The sequence below is a fragment of the Vipera ursinii genome (genome assembly GCF_947247035.1).
Source record: "Vipera ursinii genome assembly, chromosome: 2".
NCBI classification, from domain to species: domain Eukaryota; kingdom Metazoa; phylum Chordata; class Lepidosauria; order Squamata; family Viperidae; genus Vipera; species Vipera ursinii.
The window spans coordinates 48157688-48179868 of NC_139513.1; the positions used below are offsets into that span (position 1 = coordinate 48157688).

Here is a 22181-nt window from a genome sequence, read left to right on the forward strand (position 1 = left end):
AACCTTAGATTTATCACTTGATAATCCCAGAGTTTATACCAATTGATGCTATTGTAATTCTCCCATTAGATTTTTAGGCAATCCTGACAATCCAAATTTCAGCAATACTTATCATTTATTATTATAAGAACAATTATATATGAAATCATTGTTATATTTTCATATTATTCCTATATAGTATTGGAAATTGAAGATGAGAAAGAGACAAGAATATTTTTTTAAAAAAATAAAGGTACTCATTTGGATTGGAAGGAAAATGTATCACAAAACTGGGCAACTTAGGAACATGCTAACTTCTCCAAGCTAATGCCCCTTTTGATTTCTGAAAACTACAAGTTCCTGCATTGCTATGTATAACACAACACATTTGGATTGACCAGATTAGAATTTGCATATAGAATTTGCCTATATGCAAAATGTGATGCTTATTCTTGAAAAATATTTTAATGAGCTGATTATATTGAATTTTGAAACTTGCAAGCCTTTTAAGTTTCCAGGAAGCTCATGTCATGATATTGTACATCATCTCAGATCAATTAAGATTATATTGCTGTTCTACATAACCATGATGGGCAGAGCACATAAGAGCACTAACTATGTACACTCCAAGAAAGATGCTTTCTTAGTATTGTCTAATTCCTAGTACAAGTTGTCTCATCAACCACACAATACTAATTAAAACAGACAACTAATATTGGATAAAAACCGCAGAACTTCTTTTTTGCAATAGTCTCAACACTCATTTTCTCTGAGTCACAATTTAAAAATGAATGTTTATTCTTTATGTTGTTTATTAAATGAGGATAGGCATGGTGTTGTTTACACTGAAGTATACTTTGGATAATCATTATTTAGAACTATAAACTTTAATAAGAAACCAATGTGTGCACCAAAACTATGCTACTAAAATTACCCAAATCAGTAATCATGTTTTCTTTGTCAAATTCTAAAATATCCAAAAGTAAATCTGGCAATTCCTTCTTGTTAAGTCTCTTTATTTTTTATTAAAGAAATGCAAAATTCAATGTTTTCTTTTCTAGTTAGAGCAGGCTTATTATAGTGAATTTTCTTCTTGTGTTTTTTTTTCTGAGACAAAAAGAGTCCAAAAGTAATGAGATTCATCTGCTTCTCTTTTCCCAAAGCCTCCAAAGGATTTTTCCCCTGCTCTTTAGCTTACTGATGCAGAGATATCTGGTAGGCAAACTACTTAACTTTTTAAAGTCTGTAAGATGTTTATTTTCAGCAAAAGGGATGGAAAAGCAGGAATGTACAAAATCCAGGGCTTTTTTTGTCATAGAACGCTCAGAACGGAGTTCCGGCACCTTTTTTGGATGCAACCTTGTAGGGTAGGCAAGGCGGGTTGTATGACATGTGTGAGTTCCGGCACCTTTTTATTTTACAAAAAAAGCACTGACAAAATCCATTATTTCCTCTTGTGCTACTCTGCTACTTATAACACTGAATGGATGGCTGCCAACACAAATACCTCTTTTGATGGCCTGGCACATAGAACTTACTCCTTTACCAATAAATATAATGTATTCAAATATTTCATTTCTTTATTGCATCCAGTCCTGATTCTTCAAAACAATTGAAAATAATAATGAAAATACATTTAACTTTAGAAGGAGAAACAGAAATATTATATGTTACTATCCAGTCCAAAAGCATGCTGAAACAGCACCATCTTGTCTTTATGTATAATGCATACACGCTTATCGATCACACTATTCCACTTCAAAGATAAGAAATGCAAGAATGGGAATAAGATATAGCAAACAAAATAAAGTATATAATACTATCACTCAGTATGCAACTTCATACCAGCATAGCAGGCCATGCTCACTTTCATCAAGTCCCTTCACTGCTTCCTGTACTGCCTTTTGTCCTTTAAACTTCTTCCCTTTTTTTAGAACCTTGCCAAATTAATTAATCCATGATTCTCTTGAACCTTTCCTTTCTCTCAACCCCACTCGCTCTCTCTCCAAATAATATTTTCCCACTTTGATCTTAATTTATTCTCTGTTTATGTCAAAACCAGAGGTCATCCTCATTTGTGACAGCTCACATTTAACAACCAATCCTTGCATTTATGGTCAGTTCCAATTGTGGTTGCTAAACAAGGACAACCTGTGTCTCAATGTACTGTACTTCCTTCATAATCATCATCATTCATTTTTGTATTCAGCACCTAATCATTCCTGTCCCTCTTCTCTCGTTTTACCACACACTAAGTACTACATTCCAATTGCATTCAACTTTTATTTCTTTTCACATGTCTAACTCACTTCCACCACTTCATAGTAAGAACAGTACATGTTTTGCTGAGTTTTGGCCAGTATCTCGCAAGTGCAATGAAAACTGTATTTTATCCCAAGTAAACTCATGCTATTCAGTAGAGTATCTCTACTCTGTTGTCTACGTACTGTATACTCAATGTACAAATAGTATACTGATGTACATTCAGGATGGGTATCTAAAAAGAAGGAAAGAACCAACCTTATATTTCATATGGTAGATGCACCCATAAAATTTTTAGTAGACCTTAGACCTTAGTTAAAATCCATTAGCATAACAACCATTAAGACTCTACAAATTATCCATTCTTAATACACTTTCTACTGTGCCATGGCTCATAAATATGCTCAGATCGAGAACACCAAAACTAATGAAATAAGTGCTGAATTTCCGCTACTGCCATGCTAAAATTCATATTCAAATATCTCTTCCAGTGATCTATCCTGATTACATTTTCATCATCTTCCCCTAATTTTCCATGATAGGAATGTCAATGCTGCAAACATTGACATGTTTTTTGCACTGACAATATAAGAGGCAGCCTTTTGTTTAAACTGCTTCGCTTTGAATCACAGAAGGGAGGGAAATGTCAAATGGCTATTTTGAGAAGATAAGAAATAGCCACCCACAGAAAGGGAAGTGAAACTTCATATGTAAAACTAATTGGATAATGTGATTTATAACGTGTAAATAAGGGTGGGAATTGTGTATGATACATGGGCTTAGGGGAGATTTCAGATTCTGGCATCCATCCATGAGTGCTGATGCTGCGTTTCATTATTAGGACTTTTTAGATAAAAAAATGCCTGAATTTTGTTTGAACTGTCTCATTAATCGGAACCATGACATCATGCCAGAATCTCCTTTCTTTCAAAGGGGGGTCCTGAGCCCCCGCCACTGTCTCCAGTAAGAGAGATAAGCTGGCAAAGATTCAGGGAAGAATCCTCAGGATGGAAAGAGAAAGCCTGGCTGCTGGTGAAACTTCTGAAGAGGGAGTAATAGACAGCTTGCTGTGGGAAGATGAGTTTGGGCAGATTTCCAACCCTCAGCAGCTAAGTGAGCCTATCTGGTCATCAGACTGGAACCACTCCAGTGGAGACTACAGAGGCCTTGAGATTGTGCTGCCAGAGGCCTCAGAAGCAGAATGGTGGAGAGATGCCAGACCATCTGCCACTGAGAATTTGGGTGAGTGGAACATCCTATCTGAAGACCACAGCCTGCCAGCCCCAGGAGTTCCCTGCCAAGCCCTCCAGACCCACAGAGACAGAGGACCCCAGCTTGAGGCCTCTGCAGCAATGGGAGATTGGGGAACCCCCACAAGTGAAAGACCAACAACCTCTGAGCTTGCCACAGCTAATAGAGGCCTTGCAACAGCTGGGGGTGGTGCAGAAGCCTGGAGATCAGAAGCTGGTGGGAGGAACAACAGCAAGGGTGGCAGCAGCAGGGCCCAAACATGCAACTCCTAAACATACAGCAGGACCAGTGGGACCAGCAGCACTGGGGGCCCTGACAGCTGTTAAATCAACAACCAGGGTGGGGCCAGCAGCAATGGGGGGCCCAGCAACCAATGATGAGCCCACCCTTCAGAGCAACTTTCGATGGGGACCCAGAGAAACTGATTTTCTTCCTCAAACAAGTATGCTCTCACTTGAATCGCTGGGCCCATCTCTACCCGGACCCAGGTGCTATGGTCGATTGGGTCCAGCCTAGAGGGAGAAGCATGGTTGAACAATTTATATAACGAGCAAGCCCCTGACTTGGAGGACTCCTTCCTTTTCCTCCTAGGGAAAAGGGAAAGATTTGAGGGAAAGATTTGAGGACCCATCCATTGCCCTCAAAGCAGAAGAGCAAATCTACAAGATAAAACAAGCTGGCCGGCCTGCCCTCGAGTACGTGCGGGAGTTTCGAAAGATGGCCGGTCTGATAGAGAGATGGCCTGAGCAATCCATAATTCATCTTTTTAGAGAAGGGTTAGATGACTACCTTTCTCAGGCATGTATCTACTGAGCTGTGCCTGACCAGCTGCATGAATGGTACCAGGTAGTGGTGAAATTAGATGTTTAGCTCACCCGCTATAAGAAGCCTCTCCTACCTGAAGCCGAGCCGAGGTCAGAACAACCTGAATGGCAATCACCCCCAGGAAAGTCTCCAACTACTGTGATGGCTGAAAGACCCAAGCCACCTGTAGACCTGGCAAATAAGTATTTCTGGTGCGGACAGCGGGGACATCGAGCAGCGAAATGCCCAGTGCCCTTCCCCCAACAGCAAAACAGACCAGGACCAGCAGTGAGAAAGAGACCTGCACAACAGCTAATAGGAGAGAAATCCAACCGGATGACACAGGAACCTGTTGTCCAGGTCACATCCCCCACACGGGAGGACTCCGGAACACAGACTGGATCCATCCCCGTTCTACCCTCTTTCGACAGCGACGACAAAGGTCAGAATGACCCGATGGTGAGCCGACACATCCCACCTTTTTTTCTACCTGCCAAGCTCATAATCCCTAAATTGGGTACACAGGCAGATTTAAAGATGCTAGTTGATTCTGGATGCTCCCAATGCATCATTAGCTTGCCATTTGCTACAAAACTGGGCATATGAGCAAAACTGCTCTCCAAACCTGTGAAGTTCAAGCAAGCTTATGGCTCCTTGATGGGAGGGACTTCAGTCACGCAATTAACGGAACCCCTACACTTAGAAATAGGTGAGAACTGGGAATTTATTCACTTCCTGGTGGCCCCAAAAATGACTGGGACTATGATCTTAGGATTAGCCTGGTTGGACAAATGGAAACCATTTATCTGGTGGGAGAAAGGAATGAGAACTGTGAGACTACCTATAGGGCCTAATCCCCACACTGATTCAACAGATGTTACAGGGAATTTTAGCCCACCCAATGAGCAAGCACACATGGTTACCTCACGGCCACCAGGCGAGCTGCTCATCCCTAACGAGTACCATGACCTAGCAGAGGCATTTAGTGAGAAAGAATGTGATACCTTGCCTTCTCACCGGCCCAATGATTGTTCCATTAAACTGTTGCCGGGGGGTAAAATTCCACGACCAAGAATGTACGCTATGTCCCCCCCTTGAAATGGAGGAGATGCAGTGATATTTGGATACAAACCTAGCGAGAGGATTCACTGAATGGGCCAAGTCTACTATGGCAGTCCCTTTGTTGTTCAAAGGAAAAAAAGACTGGTCTCTGCGTAAACTATAAGGGCCTCAATGCTGTGAGTGTGGAAAATAAATACCCTCTCCCCCTCCTAAAAGACTTACTAACCCACCTGGCAAAGGGGAGTGTCTTCACTAGGTTAGACCTAAGAGAAGCATATTACCGGGTGAGAATAAAGGAGGGGGATGGTTGCTAACTGCCCCTTGGGAAGCTAACAATTCAAAGTCATGCCATTTGGACTGCAAGGGGCCCTAGCCGTATTTATGCAGATGATTAATGAGGTCCTGCATGATCATTTGATTAATGAGGTCCTACATGATCATACAGGAAGGCCTGGAGGAATGTTGTCCATAGGGTCGCGATGGGTCGGACACGACTTCACAGCTAACAACAACACATGATCATTTATACAAAGAGGTTCTGGTGTATCTTGATGACATTCTGATATAGAGTACGAATATGACTGACCACATAAGACTGGTCAGAGAAGTGTTAAAGAAACTATTGAATGCCAAACTTTGTCAAACTGTCGAAATGAGAATTTCACCAAACCTGATTAGATTATCTTGGCTATAGAATTTCCAATGAGGGAATCGAAATGGACCCAGCTAAAGTGAAAGCTATAATTGAATGGCAGCCCCCAAAGACTCGCAAACAGCTCCAGAGCTTCCTAGGGTTTGCCAATTTCTACTGTCAATTCGTTCCCTCTTTTGCCAAGATTGCTCTACCCCTTACAGAACTACTCAAAACAGGCAAGGGAGGGGGAAAACCGCAACCTGGCCAACCACTAACATGGATTATGAGTTGTCAGAAAGCTTTTGAGAACTTAAAAAGACTATTTGTGGCTGAACCGGTCCTAAAGCACCCCTGCCCAGGGGAGCCCTTCATAATTCAAGCAGACGCCAGTGACGTGGCAGTTGGAGTTGTGTTACTGCAAAAGAATAAAAGTGGAGTCCTGCAACCTTGTGCCTACACCTCTAAGAAATTCACTGAAAGCGAGAGGAGATGGACAGTCTGGGAGAAGGAGGCCTTCTCAACTAGGTGGGGGATATTAAACTGGCGACACTATTTAGAAGGGAGCAAGGTGCCTTTTGAAGTATGGACAGATCACGAAAATTTAGAGGCACTAAAAACTCCCCGCAAATTGTCCCCAAAGCAAGTGCAATGGGCACAGTACTTTAACTGTTTTAATTTTACTTTAAAGTACATATTGGGAAGAAAAAACTTCCTAGCTGATGTGCTATCCCAATTGCCACAGTACAAAAGTGAATGCAAAGAGGTCTACGAGGCAATTATCCCCAGTTCACAACCTGCAACACAACTCACACCTCGCAGAACCCCTAATCCAGATGACCTGGGAGTGAAGAAGATAAAATGAGAGCTCCTTGCCGATCATGGTTCAAAGATAATCAAACCTCCCTAACATGCAGGGATGGTTTGGCATACAAGGGGGGAAAATTGTATCTACCTGAAACCCTCCATCCCAATGCTCTTAGACACAGCCATGAGGTAAAACAGGCTGGACACTTCAGATATTTAAAAACTCTACACCTCATCCGCCGACAATTTTGGTGGCCGGGGCTAAAACGAGATGTGAAAAACTATGTCAGGTGTTGTACCGTATGTGCCACCATGAAAAGAATTCCAGGGAAAATCCCTTTCCCCATTGTGAGAATCATCAACCCAGTCACAGTAAAATTGAAACTCCCCAGACTTTGGGGGAAAATTCACCCAGTTTTCCATTATAGCTTACTGAAACCTTTTCGGGCCTCCACTTTAAGACCTCCCCCTAAAAAGGCACCTGGACCCCTCATAGTAGCAGGTCAGACTCATTATGAAGTGAAACGTATTCTTGACTCTAGAATCTTTAAGGGAAAATTGCAGTACCTAATACAATGGAAGGGATACCCATTGTTTGAAGCCATTTCAAATCTAGTGATTTGAAAGCTGACAGACTTATCAAAAAGTTTTATGAGAAAAACCCCAACAAACCAAAAGCCAGCTCCTAACTTGTGTTTGGTTACATTACAGGATCTGTTCTTTTTGTAAGGGGGGCTGGATATCAATGCTGCAAACATTGACATGTTTTTGCACTGACAATATAAGAGGCAGCCTTTTGTTTAAACTGCTTCGCTTTGAATCATAGAAGGGAGGGAAATGTCAAACGGCTATTTTGAGAAGATAAGAAATAGCCGGCGCACAGAAAGGGAAGTGAAACTTCACGTGTAAAACTAATTGGATAATGTGATTTTATAGTGAGTAAATAAGGGTGGGAATTGTGTATAATACGAGGGGCATAAGGGAGGAAATTTCAGATTCTGGCATCCATCCATGAGTGCTGATGCTGCGTTTCATTATTAAGACTTTTTAGATAAAAAAAAGCCTGAATGTTGTTTGAACTGTTTCATTAATCGGAACCATGACAAGGAAGTAGAACCAAGAACTTGAATTTTTTTAAAAGTTTTTTAACTACATGTTAGATTTGACAGAAAAAGCATGTACACAATAAACTGATAATTATGAGGTAAACAAGTATGAGTACAGAAAGCAAATTTCACATCTGTATAAACTAATAACAGGAGTGTCAAGTTGCCGATGGATGAGATTTTCAAGTGACTCTGAGACATTGTTTACCTTAAAAGTCCTTTATTTAGCGCTATACATCGGCAAAAGCTTGCTAGAGGAAGCTGGAATCTGAATCCCCTCCCCCTTGCAAAATATATTAAACAAAATTCTCCACCTTTCTATTTCTGTCATGAATCACATTCTCCAATTAATTTGAAGAATCAGTTTCTCTTCTGTTAGACAACCCACCAAATTCTTATCTTCTCTTATTTCAGACAGCCTTGAGGTACAATCTTCCTCCTCCCTCCAATAATCAAATTCTAGCTCTTATAGTAATACACAAGTTTAACATATGAAATAGCTGCTTCTTCATCTCTTGTCAAGCAAGAACATTCGATGTTAGCAGCATTGACAAAGAGTCAACTAAATCGTATTAAAAATAGACAGAAAATTGAATCATTATTTGTATTATTGTAGACAGTCACCTAAAAGCTAAGACAATCTTGGTTAAAAGGAGTATTTCTATATTCCATAACTGCATGTTCATGTCATAAGCAAATAACTGTTTACAAATTTATCAGAGAACAAAAATGAAAGTAGAAGCAAAAATCAACTTAGCAACAAAGGCAATCTTGATTAAAAAGGTGTTATTCCATTAAGAATCATCATTATAATGACGAAAGGATTTTATATCACACTTGTAATAAGATGATTCCCAACATAATTCATCTATAAGCTATAAATTCTATGACATTCATAGCAAATGAACCTCATAATTGAACTCTACAGCTGCCAACGTAATGTACAGTTACCATGAATTACGAGTTCAAGTATCTTTAAAAAAGTCTATTACAAAGGCATTCATGTAATATTATGATGTCAATGGACCTAGAGTTTACAAACAAAAGTTGAAGATAAAACATAATCAGTCATCTTTTATAATAGTATCTTAAATGAGTTTGGTCTACAGATTTAAAAGTCAAGAAATACCATATTTTCACATATAAAATTATAATTTCCAAGAATACACATGTTTTGCCACAACCGCTAAGGAATAAGAATCTCTTTTAGATCCTTGATTACTACAATTCCTGCTACGTGATAATTTAAGAATGCAAGATATTATTTGGAATAGAATGGAATTAAGAACAAACTGTCAGAACAATGTGCATAACTACTGAAATACAGCACAGACCAAAATTGGCAAATAGGGAAGAGCAGTCTGGCTGCTAACATCAGATGGGTATACTGCACAAAGGAAAACAACACAGAAGGATCACGTCCCATTGTTTCAGTAGGCCAGTTCACACACACACACACACAAAAAAAAAAATCAGAGAAAAAATTGTGATGTCTACTTTGGGTCTAGAAAATGATGGCATCTATATTCTGTTGAATGGAGCAGGAGCAATGCCAAGAATATTTTCAGGTGGGAGACATTATCAGAGGGGTAGGATCACACACCAAAGTAAATAAATATATTTAAAAATGGCCAAATTTTAATCTGAGAGTACAGAAATCTGGCAAAATTTTAATATTAAATAGTTCTATTATGAAACAAGCGCTTGCATTCACACTTTTCCAAAGCATCATTTGTAGAAACATATCAAACACACATTATTTTAACCTAACACTATTTGGTGGGGTAAATGAAGTGGAATATTGTAAGAGCAAAGTAAGTCAAAAAGCAGGCATTGAATTCTAGAGTTTTAAAGCTGTAACATTTTCATTTCCTGAGGAAATGCTCTTCTGCAAATTACAGATTGGTCTAGAGATGGGACATAGAATTTTCATTTGGCAAAAATACAGCTTTCTCTGTTCCTACCAAAATTTGCTCCTAGGAAAGCAGAGATTTTGGGTGCAGCATGGGGCTTTGCTATGGCCTGGAGAAATCTGGAGAAATTGTTGGTGAGTGCAAGCAGAACTGCCTTTTCAGATCACAAAGGAACCTGGACCCTAATAAATGTTACTTTTAAAAGAGCACTACATTTAAAAAGAAAACAAGCCAGGGGAAAAAGCAAAGGGTACATGGTGAACTTTTAAAAAGAAAGGAGAATATTTACATGCTCAAGATCTTCAGCAAATTTCAACGGGCAATTTCCATTTTGCCATCATGTAACTAGAATTTCATTGAAAGCTCTTCTTTGTAACAATACATGAGAAAGGACTCTTCTAAAAATTCAGTTTTTGTATGCATCTGTTTGTTCTAAAGTTCTGCAGAAATAAATCCATCTTTGTTCTAAGAGTCTATGCAAATAAATAATTAAGCTGAAGCTAAAACTCAAGTACTTTGGCCACCTAATGAGAAGGAAGGACTCCCTGGAGAAGAGCCTAATGCTGGGGAAGATCGAGGGCAATAGAAGAAGGGGACGACAGAGAATGAGGTGGCTGGATGGAGTCACTGAAGCAGTAGGCGTGAGCTTAAATGGACTCCAGAAGATGGTAGAGGACAGGAAGGCCTGGAGGAATGTTGTTGATAGGGTCGCGATGGGTCGGACACGACTTCACAGCTAACAACAACAACAAATTTAATATGTTGGTATCTATTGTACTTTTCAAATTACCAATCCATTCCAGCTTTTGTTTCTTACATAAAATGCCACTGGAGCCAAATATCTGGCATTTAGTTTTTTTTACCAAAAGGAAGAAAATATCTAATGTCATATATTAGAAGCTAAAAATAAAAGTATGAATAAATTATAAAGGTAATTGGTCCTGAATCTAAATATAAGAATTTGAACTCTGCTTAGCATGAAAAGTACATTCAACTTAAAATAACCTTCACTGAAATAATTTCAGTGGCATGACTTTCATTAAAAAAAATCCCTGAACAATGGAGGGGAATTATCAAGTAGAAGTATAAGGGAATAATACCATGAAATAACTACAAAATGATGGGCTATCAATTTATGAACATCATGAATGAGAAAAATATGCATTACAAATAGCATAATAATAAATATAAATTTACCTGGTGTTAGTTACTTTCAAAAAAGTGGAAATTTCATTCCCCCCCCCCCCGTACTAACTTTTCTTCTTGCAGTATTTTCCATGGACATTTAACAACAACAAAAAACCTCCTAATTTAATACAGGGATTCTCAAATTGTAGATAGGTATCTGTCAGCACATTTGAGGAGGGTTGGAAATTCTGTGGCAGTTTGCATAACTAATGGCTTGCTTTAGCTGGGAAAGTGCCTGCCCAGGCAGAGTAAGAATGTGGCCTATCAGTTCAAAAGCCTATCTTGCAGACCTTCACGCATTCACAGTATGCATACCCATCACTGGATTCCCTTTGTTGTCCGACCCATTGCGACCCCATGGACGTTCCTCCAGGCCTTCCCGTCTCTACCATCTTCTAGAGTCTGTTTAAGCTCAAGCCTACTGCTTCAGTGACTCCATCCAGCCATCTCATTCTCTGTCGTCCTCTTCTACTCTTGCCCTCAACCTTTCCCAGCATTAGGCTCTTCTCCAGTGAGTCCTTCCTTCTCATTAGGTGGCCAAAGTATTTGAGTTTCAACTTCAGGATCTGACCTTCTAAAGAGCAGTCAGGGTTGATCTCCTCTAGGACTGACTGGTTTTGATCGCTTTGCAGTCCAAGGGACTCGCAGGAGTCTTCTCCATAGCACCATACTTCAAAGGCCTCAATTCTTTGGCGTTCAGCCTTTCTTATGGTCCAACTTTCACAGCCATACATTGTAATTGAGAAGACCATGGCCTTGACTATAAGCCATTAAGATAGGGGATTCCCTTAAAATAGGGGAGATCATAAAGCACCATAACCCTGGGACCTAGGGAAACTGAAACTTAATTACCGAAGGTACATGGAGGATGTTTATTTCTTGCCCCATTGAAGTCATTAGGTTTGTTCACGAGGAGAGGGGGAAGGTTCCTTTTTCATTTGAGGGTGGGGGGCAATCATGGCATCCTAAAGTTTAAGAACTCCAGATTTATTTAGGCTTACTGATTCATCTTGTTGTGGTGAAAAGGGTTTCTGAAATGCCAGAACCATAATAAGTGCAGCTTGCAGGTGTAGGTGTGTTTGTGTGCCTTTTACTGCCACAACCCTGAAAGACTGATAAAAATATAGCTTTATAGAATTTACATCTTACCATACAAATCACTGGATAATCCTTCTCTTGAAGTGCTGATAATATTATGGATACCCCCTACAAAAAGATTCCAATTGGTTAAGAAATTAACACAACAAATCAATAACTATTTTCAGTGGAAAATTTAGCAGTTGAAAAATGATACATTGTATGGATAGGAAAGTGACATTATTCAAATAAAAATATCCAATTTTCTATTTTTGGCAATGAAATTTTTTTCTGCCCAATGGAAATACATAAATAACGCCGTGTCAGGAGATGTATGTTAGAAAATATGGCCTTGTTTGATAAATCAATTACCCAATGTTGCAAAGTATCAAACCAGTGTTCTATGAGGGATGGTAGGGTAACATATCTATAGTAAATTTAATAAAATAAAATACAAAAACATGTAAGAGGATGGATCTCTGTTTTTCTTAAGATACTTTTTCCTTTAAAAAACCACTTTGATCTTTTCCCACTGGATTTATACACGGTCTTGCTTGATCTTTTATTTGCAAAACATAGTAAACATGACTTTTTCATTGGTTGACAGAAATAATAATGGATATAATATTGTAGAAGCTAGTGTGCAGTAGCTTCAAAGTCATGACTGTCTCTCCAAACAGGAGAAAAAATATGCTAACTATTCTTTCAAAAAATGTCTCCTTTACAGGAAAAATAGTAACTCCACTTGTTTTCAGATGAACATGAACAGATGAACATGACCTAAATTTTCTATTTTTAGTTTTTTTCAGAGCCGCCTATAAGATTTCCTTAGAGAAAGTTCATGATTAGAACTGCATTTCAAGTAAAATTGCACCTTCTTCAATTTCCAGAGTTTTGTTCTCCCATATTTGTTCCATCCTAGTTTTAAACAAGGACAGTAATTTCTTATTTTGCATTTTTTAATATTGTATTAAACATTTGTTCATTAGATCTAGTAATCAAATCTACACTATATGTAGATAATTCCAGCAGCAAGATCTAGCTAAACAAAAAGCTTCAGTCCTCTAACTTCTGATGATGCCAATAGTCAAGATGGTAAGTGGCCTTTGGATTTGATGACATAATTTTTGCTAGTCATGGGGAAATATATCATAATATTCAATAAGCAAGCCAATGCACTCAATGTGCTGTTTTCACTTGGAAATATTGCTCCAGAAAAACTGTTGTTCACAAAATCAAAACTGCATTAGGAGCCAAAACTTCAGTTTCTGTTTCCGAGAAGCAACTTTCAACGCTGTCAGCCACAAATCACAGGGTTATTTTCACAAATTCTTGATGTGAATGTAGGTATTTATACACATACATTACCACTAATACCTAAATTCTTCTTTAAGAGTAAACTTACATAAAATAATCACGGAGAAGAAAAATAAGCAAAATCACTAAAACAACATTAAGTCAGCTTTTACCAACTTAGACCCGTCCAGATTGTCAGTTATGGGAGAAGTTAGTCCAGAATTAAATTTGGAAAGGAGGACCTGTGTATTTATAGTGGTTCTCTTTTTTTTTAACAGATGCCTCATTCATGGATCCAAAAATCAGTTCTGTTGGTGAAACACTTTTCTTTTACATTATGAGCTTGTAAGACATATTCATAATTTTCCCGTTTAGACTACTGCAACGCTCTCTACATGGGGCTGCCCTTGAGGACCACTCGGAGGCTTCAGCTGGTGCAGAATGCGGCCGCGCGAGTTGTAATGGGGGTCTCCCGATACTCCCATGTAACACCTCTACTCCGTGAGCTGCATTGGCTCCCGGTTGCCCTCCGGGTGAGATTCAAGGTGCTGGTGATGACCTATAAAGCCCTAAATGGCTTAGGTCCGGGATATCTGAGGGAACACCTGCTGCCGGCATCAAGCTCCCTTTGTCCAGTGCGCTCCCACAGGGAGGGTCTTCTCAGGGTGCCACGGGTAAGAGATTGCCGGCGGACGACACCCAGGGATAGGGCCTTCTCAGTGGGTGCGACTGCCCTTTGGAACCAGCTGCCAGTGGAGCTTAGGACTGCCCCCGACCTCCGTTCATTCCGCCGGGACCTGAAGACCTGGCTCTTCGAGCTCTCTGGCCCAGGCTGAGAATTTTAATTTAGTTTTAATTTTAATTTTAACTGGGGTTTTACTTATTTAGGGACGAATATAATTTTTTAATTTGTTTTTAACTTTTGTATTTTTGTTTTTAATCACCCTGTAAACCGCCCTGAGTCCTTCGGGAAAGGGCGGTATATAAATGTAATAAAATAAATAAATAATAAATATTTTTCAAGCCATGTAGCCAATAAATAAGATTGCTCATATTCTATTGTACCGATACTGCAATCCTATATTTCTTTAGAAATATGTCTCACTAAACACAATAAATTGTGCTGTGCGCAGCTTAGCATTGCTGTGGTTACTTCCACTTAAATTACTTCCAAGGTAAGCAATTATTTCCCAGTAAGAATTTGTTAATATACTCTCCTATGTGAATCCTTTATATGCTGTTCTTATTGAAATCCTTCCAATTCTCAGTATTCTTAAACTAACAATAGCACTATATTCTGGACCTTTTGATGAGATAAAAGTATTGTTCCAAAAATAATGTTTACGCATGTTTTCCATCTAATTCAACAAAATATCTCCCAAGTGGTACTAGTGCACTTAGAATTTTATTAGCCATCATTGTCTAGATACATTTTTAGCATCCTCTTAGCTATTACAGAGGGTATTGGATTCTGATGTAGAACTCCTGTGATGATACTGGGAAAATCAGAAGTAATACATTAACTTCATCTATTGAAAAATAAAGGGGGGAGGGGTCCATGCCCTTCCATGCTCCAAACTCAGATCTTGTAAGGAAAACCATCAAATTAACTATGTTATGTGAAACCTCCTAGAAAGAAACATTGCTCTCTCTGCCTCTCTCTGTGCTAGAAATAACTGCAAGGTAACAAGTTGCTTTAGTTCAAGTAGGAAAATTAAAAATGGGCAACATACTGTATAAAAAAATTAGAATAGAGAATTGGAATATGGTATATTATAAAAAACAATGGTCTTAAGATTTTAGGAAATGTTAAATATGTTTATGTCCTTAAAACAAATTCACAAAATTCATAAAAAAATCATGTAAAGGTCTATTGGATTCAACAAATATTTCTAATTTAGAAACTTATTTGCTGAATTAAATACTGGGATACTGGAAGGACATGTTTTGCCTGCGTTAGACTGTTGTAGGACAAGCATCAGTTTTAATGGTACTGGCATGAAAAGGAATTGGACTGTTCCCATGGATTAGTCCTTTTAAACAATGGAAAAAAGAAGAGAAGTTTGTTGTTCTGTACCAGCCTACTACCGGCCCTGCAGAAAAGGCAGGGACAACCCCTTTACAAGAAGGCAAGAGGCTGGAACTAAGCCTGCCAAATTTATGGACACAAAAGCAAACAGAGCAAAACAAAACACGAACCATGAAACAGGAGCTATTCAAACGGTTGCCTTCAGCAAACCAGCCCACCCACACATTCCCCTTTTAAACAGTTCAAGGCGTGGCTTCTCTCTGCCTCCTTCCGAGGTGCCCCATTGCCTTCCTCTGTTTACTCCTGCTTGACTGCCTCCTGCGTCAGGCGTCCTTGAACAGGGCCAGCTGTGGGTCATCTTCATCCACGCTGTCAGGGTCACACAGCTGGGTCTGCGTCGTAACCAGATGGGAGGGGCCTGGCTGAGGGCTCTGCGGAGCCTCAAGGCTATCCTCAGCAAGCTCTCCAACACTCTCCTCCTCCTCCTCTGAATCGTCCGACCCAACTGCCGAACCCACAGGCTGACCCTGAATCACAACATTTGTGTACAAAGGACTTGCAACATTGAGAGACATATGTCAAAAGATATAAAGGATCTGATGCAGGATATTATTGATGCAGTTTTACCTGCTGTAGTGATAAAAAAAGTAAAACAGGAGTATCCATCTTTATATGGATTTACCATAGAAAATGAATTTATTGTGATGCAGTGTTATCAGTTTTACATATAAAAGCATTTGTAGAACTGCAAAGGGCAAAGATGTTTTGTATTCTTGATTGATAGAGTACATACCATCAAGTTGTTTTTCAGAAAAATAATAAGGACCTTACTGTGTTTATTACATGAGAAACTTGTCTATTTTAAACAGTCTCCCTGTGGATTTGTTTCAGCACACAACATATTTTAATAAATGTCAAACATCTAAAACATTGAAAAGAGATTCAATTTTATTTGGATGATTTCATTATTGTTAAGAGTATCAGAAGAGCTTCAAAGTAACTTGCAGGCTGTACTATAGCATAGTACTGTAAATTTGATAAATGTGAATTAAAGAAAGCAAACTTTCTTCTTTTAAGGCATTTAATCTCAGGTTGCAGCTGAACATAACCATGTGGCAAATACAGAAGCACCAGTGTATTATGATGAGAAAATGATATGTTACTTTTGGGCCTTAGTTTTTCCATTACTCCATACTCCTCTCTGGTACAGTCTCTCCTCGAAAGAAAATGAACAGAAGCAGACCCAATTTTTTTCTTAAAATGTGAAATATTTCATTGTTAATAGTTCTGCATTACATTTTATTGTGCAACAGATGCTTCTTATTCTGCACTGAGAGTTGGATATGATAGAGAAGACTTAATTACCACTAACTGATGCTGAAAAAAATATTAAATGGCTGGGAAAGAAGAAAGAACTACCGTGTTTCCCTGAAAATAAGACCCGGTATATTATTTTTTTGCCTCCAAAGTAGGCACCAGGTCTTATTTTTGGGGGGTGTCTTTTCCACTCACCTCACTGCGGCAATACCAACAGCCCTGCCTAGTCAGACCATTTCTTCTGCAGTCGAAAGAGCAGCTTCATTCTGCAGCTAAGAATGGAGCTCCGGCCTGCATTTCACAGTCAGAGGCCTTTCTGGAAGGCCTCTGAAGCCAAGAACCGAACTATACATTAGCTCAGTTCTCGGCTGCAGAGGCCTTCTGGAAAGGCCTCTGACTGCAAAATGCAGGTCGGGTGACGCTGCAGAAGTGGGCCGATGAGGAGAGGCAGGTGTCAATTCATGGGAGGTAAGTGGGTACAGGACACATGGGGCAGCTCCACCCACCCCCACCCTAGCTTGATTTTTGGGCGTGCACCTCACCCCCAAACTAGGGCTTATTTTGGGGGTAGGATTTATATTAGGCCCACTCCCAAAAATCAAGCTAGGGCTTATTTTCAGGGTAGGTCTTACTTTTGGAGAAACACAGTAGCTTGGATTTGGGCCCTAGCAAAGTGGATGCTGTGCCAGTAAGCCACACCTTTAAGCCGCAAACGGAATATAAACCATATACATTACTGATTACAAAGGATATAGCATCAGTGGGAAATAATAGCAATAGCACTTAGTCTTATACCAGTGTTTTACAGACCTCTCTAAGCAGTTTACAGAGTCAGCATATTGCCCCCAACAATCTAAGTCATTTTACTGACTTCAAAAGGATGGAAAGCTGAGTCAACCTTGAGCTGCTCTGAATCGAATTCTGGCAGTTGGCAGAATTAGCCTGCAATACTGCATTCTAATCACTGTGCCACCATGGTTCATGATAGATGATTGACAAAATTATTATTTTTTCCAGTTATTAAATGAAATATCAACCAGGAACTGAAAGTATGATTGTGGAATGTTTGTTTTCACTGCCCCTATTATAATTAGAGATGACTTTGGCAAATAGTGGTATGAGGAATAGAGGCAGTTATTTCTAAAGCTTTGGCTGCAAGGTCAAGAAGTTGTAAGGTTTAGATAAGTAGGTGGCCCAAGAAGAATTCTGATGTCTCCTCAGGATTTTTAATACATGATGAACTTTCATTGGAGTGTGGGTATGTATTAAATGGAAAATAAGTTATTGGTGTCTCTGGCGCTGGCAGAGGCCTCCCTTGTCCACTCTCCTCACCCCTCTCTGACCTCACTCCATGCAATCCCTTTTTATCTCCCCCAGCTGATCCTATAAAGAAAAAAAAATCCCTTACCTCTCACTAAAAGATGTATATCAAACTCTTCCCTAACTCTCCCTCTGCCTAACTTACTCCAACGAGGGAAAGGAATTAAAACTCCCCAAACTACCCTCTCTCCCTTTTTTTGTCAGGCCTGCCTGCAACAGAAGAGAAAGAAACAATAAAACTTCACCTTTCCCCACCCCTCTCTCTCTCTTACTCTCTCTCTCTACCTGGCCTGCTTCAGGCAAACAGTTCCGGCAAGCTACTCTTACTTTGTCTCTCTCTGCCTGGCCTGCTTCCAGCAAACGGCTCCAGCAACTACTCTCACCTTCTATCCCTCCCTGCCTGGCCTACTTCAGGCAAACAGCTCCAGCAACTACTCTCACTCTCTCTATCCCTCCTCCTTTTGTCCGGCTTGCTTGTAATGAAACAAACAAAAAAAAGCAAACACGAAAACTCCAGCTTCTTACTCTTTCTTTGATCAGCTGGCTCAGAACAGCAAGCTCCACCAAGCCTTCTCTTTTCCTCCCTCCTATTGGCTTCTTCCTCCTTTTTCTTCCCTCCTCCGAGCCACGCCCCACTGCCAGACCCATGGCAGGTGTCGGAGCTCATCTTCCTGCCTAATCGGCAGGGCTCCTGCAAAGCCTCTCAGCTGGCCCCATTCTCACCCCAACTCCGCTACATTAGTATCAAAGGAATTGTTACCTACAAGTATAGATCCGACACAAGATACTCATCAAGGGTTTTGAGTATCAAACAGATATTGAGAGCTGTTTATTGCAGAAATGTGAGTCTCTAAAAGAAATATCTATAAAATCATGTGCTTCATGTCAATTCCTTGGTACATTGAGTACCTTTACATTCACTACACTATACCACTAACTCAGAAAGAGATAAGCTATATGTCACTTGGATATATTATAGGAAACAGAAATCCTGGATCACACAGTATTCATTACTTGCAAAAACTCTAATAGAAGTATTTTATGCTGTTCTTTCAAGTGATAGACATTCAAAAGTTTACAAATTAAAAGAAAAAAAACTAAATAAAAGTTTCAGCATCCTAATTGAAATTGTAATAATAATCTCCCATTGAGATTATTATTACTTTGATGTTATTGTGGGGCTTGCATACTCTAAGGAGGATGAGAGCTACTCCAGAAGGTCAAGCATACAAGACAGGTCTCATCACAGTATCCAGATGAATAGTGTCTCTCCCATAAACAATATAGTGAGATATAACTTACAGAAACCTACACTAGATCAGTTGTCAACCTGGTCAAAAAAGGACTGTGCTTTGTGTTGGAGGTCCTGGATATCAGCTGAGAAGTAGGTCTCAGAACTCAAAACTATTGACTGAGCAACAAGGACCAGTAACCACAGGACCATTGGAAGAAAAATTGTTCACTTGTTGAAAAAAAAAGAAATAATGATCTGATACTACCAATAGTAATACTGTAGGTGCCTTGGTTACAATTCCAAAATATTTGGAGCACTACTTGAACATCACTGGTATTGACAAAATCAACATCATCCAGTTGCAAAATGCAGCTTTACTTGGAACAACTTGCATCCCCTGGTATTACCTTTAATATTATTAAACCTCTTCTGCATAACTCAGATCTTGGGAAAGACTTGATAGATTAACAGAAAGGTCATATCCAGTCTAACCATCTCGCTGACCATGCAACCAACCACAATAATAATGATAAACAGTAATGGAATTGAAATACTGAATGGCCAAACCATAAAGAGCTATCAGGATGAAGCCTACAAGTATTTGGGCATTTTACAGTTGGATAACCAACGTGGATTAAAAACGTGATTAATAAAGAAAAGTGCAGAAGACAAAATTGAACAGTGGAAACACCATCAAAGCCATCAATGAAACCAGAGGTTTACTTCAAATCAAACAAACTGTCGAAGAAGAAAAATGTGCATTAGCTGATTGTGTAAAATACAGCCAGAGAAAGCACTGAGACAAGTTAAAAATGGAAATTTACTGAAATGTAGGGGGGGGGAACAAAATAGTATAACTAAAACACAATCATAATGCTGGCAAGAAAAGGTATGATATAATAATGTATATATAACACTTATAGTAATAATCTAGAATAGATTTCTAGTTGTTTAATAGTGACTTTGCCAGCCATTATTGTGTAAATGGATTAAAAATAAATTTTAAAAGTTCTTAGAGCAATACCTTTTTAAAAAGATAAGATAACCTTTATTATCATTTTTTACTATGAGCATGCTGGCCCACATTAAAAATGAAATACTGTTGCCTACTCTCAAAAGAAAGCATATATCTTACCTATTCGCATACATAACACACATATACACATGCTATATCTATACATACATACATTAATATTATATCTGGAACATATATATATCTGGAACAAAACTGTGGCTGAATCTGGATGTTCTGCTCCACGAAGCCTCCTCCCAGAAGGTAAAAAGGAAAACAGGTGATGATGAAGATGTCATCCCAGACGATCCTGCAGACCTTACTCAAGAATCACTTATATGTTATGTCCTGGGCAGAAGGAAGTGAACTGTCTGAATCTTCAAATTATGCATTCTCCATTTATTTCTAAACTTAGTTTTTGTATTCCAAAGATTTGCAATGCTATGCATAAGATTGCAGTAGACCACAGAGTATACAGGAACTTGAAGAAAAGAATTTTCTTGTATAAACCTGCTCTTTTGATATAAGCTGTATGTTACAATGCAGAATATAAATTTGATATGAAGAATCACACATTACACTGAAAGAGACCATCTGGGGAAAAGGCCATTACAGGTACGACAAATGCAATCACAAACAATGTATGTTAGTCTGTCTGTCCATCCGTCCATCCATCCATCCATCGAATATATGCCACCTGACATTCAATGATTCTAGGAAACTCACAATTAAAAAACATTTAAAGAATAAAATACAACAAGGTGACAGAAACATGACTGGGACAGAAAAAAAAGACACCTGCAGAATCCAAGGGGTTTTACTCGCACTTGTTAAAGAAAACATTCTTCTGCTTAACATAGCCTACTTTGCATTTTTCATTTATTATGGAAGAGTAATAAACTCTGTGTGATGGATATGAATACAATTCTAAATGTAATTCAATTACTGCTTTGCTTAACATATGTTCTTACCTTCTTACTATGTTAATTTATCACACATAACCTGGTTAAGTGGAAAATTAGACATTTCCTATTATTGCACAGTAAAACAAAAAGGCGTAACCTACTTGGCAGCCCATTAAAGTCATCTTGCGACAGGGCATAGTATTCTACAGATAAAAACTGCAGTTCTTCTAAATTAAAAACAATGATGTAGCTTAATTAAGCTGAAATAAAGTCATTTTGATGCCATTTCTAGTGGTTAAGGCACCAGGCTAGAAACAAACAGATGGTAAGTTCTAGTCCCACTTTAGCCATGAAAGCCAGCTAGGTTACTTTGGGCTAGTCACTCTCTTTTAGTACAATACATTTCACAGAGTTGTTGTAAGGAAAATGGGAAGAGGAAGGAACATTAGGTATATTTGGCACCATGAGTTATTTGTAAAAGCAAGAGAGGTGTGTGTGTGTGTGTGTGTGTGTATGGCTGGGAGACTCAATTTTCTGCCAGGACATATATAGGATTATTTATTAAATTATTCTACAAGGGATTTTGCTATGCTAGGAATTCAAATCAGTTAAATTCCAAACAAGTACTATTCAACTCTTGAAACTTAACATTAAGAAAACCAAGATCATGGCATCTGGGTCTCTCAATTCCTGGCAAATAGATGGGAAAGAAATGGAGGTAGTGACAGATTTTATTTTCCTAGGCTCCAAGATCACCGCAGACGGGGACTGCAGCCAAGAAATTAAAAGAACCTTGCTCCTGGGGAGGAAAGCCATGGCAAATCTAGACAGCACACTAAAAAGCAGAGACATCACCCTGTCAACAAAAGTGCGTATAGTCAAGGCCATGGTCTTCCCAGCTGCAATGTATGGCTGTGAAAGTTGGACCATAAGAAAGGCTGAGCGCCAAAGAATTGAGCCCTTTGAACTATGGTGCTGGAGAAGACTC

At 39.1% G+C, this 22181-nt stretch overlaps 1 protein-coding gene across 5 annotated transcripts in view; it reads right to left on the bottom strand.

Moving 5' to 3' along the window:
* RAD18 (RAD18 E3 ubiquitin protein ligase) overlaps positions 1-22181 on the bottom strand; it is a 151350-nt gene that overhangs the window by 4090 nt on the left and 125079 nt on the right. Inside the window, exon 14 of one of the 5 annotated variants that reach the window (XM_083351693.1) lies at positions 12153-12209. The exons of the other annotated variants lie outside the window; for them this stretch is intronic. Coding sequence (XP_083207819.1) covers positions 12197-12209 — 13 coding nt within the window. The 3' untranslated portion in view covers positions 12153-12196. The remainder of the gene's footprint in view (positions 1-12152; positions 12210-22181) is intronic. 5 annotated transcript variants of the gene reach the window in all.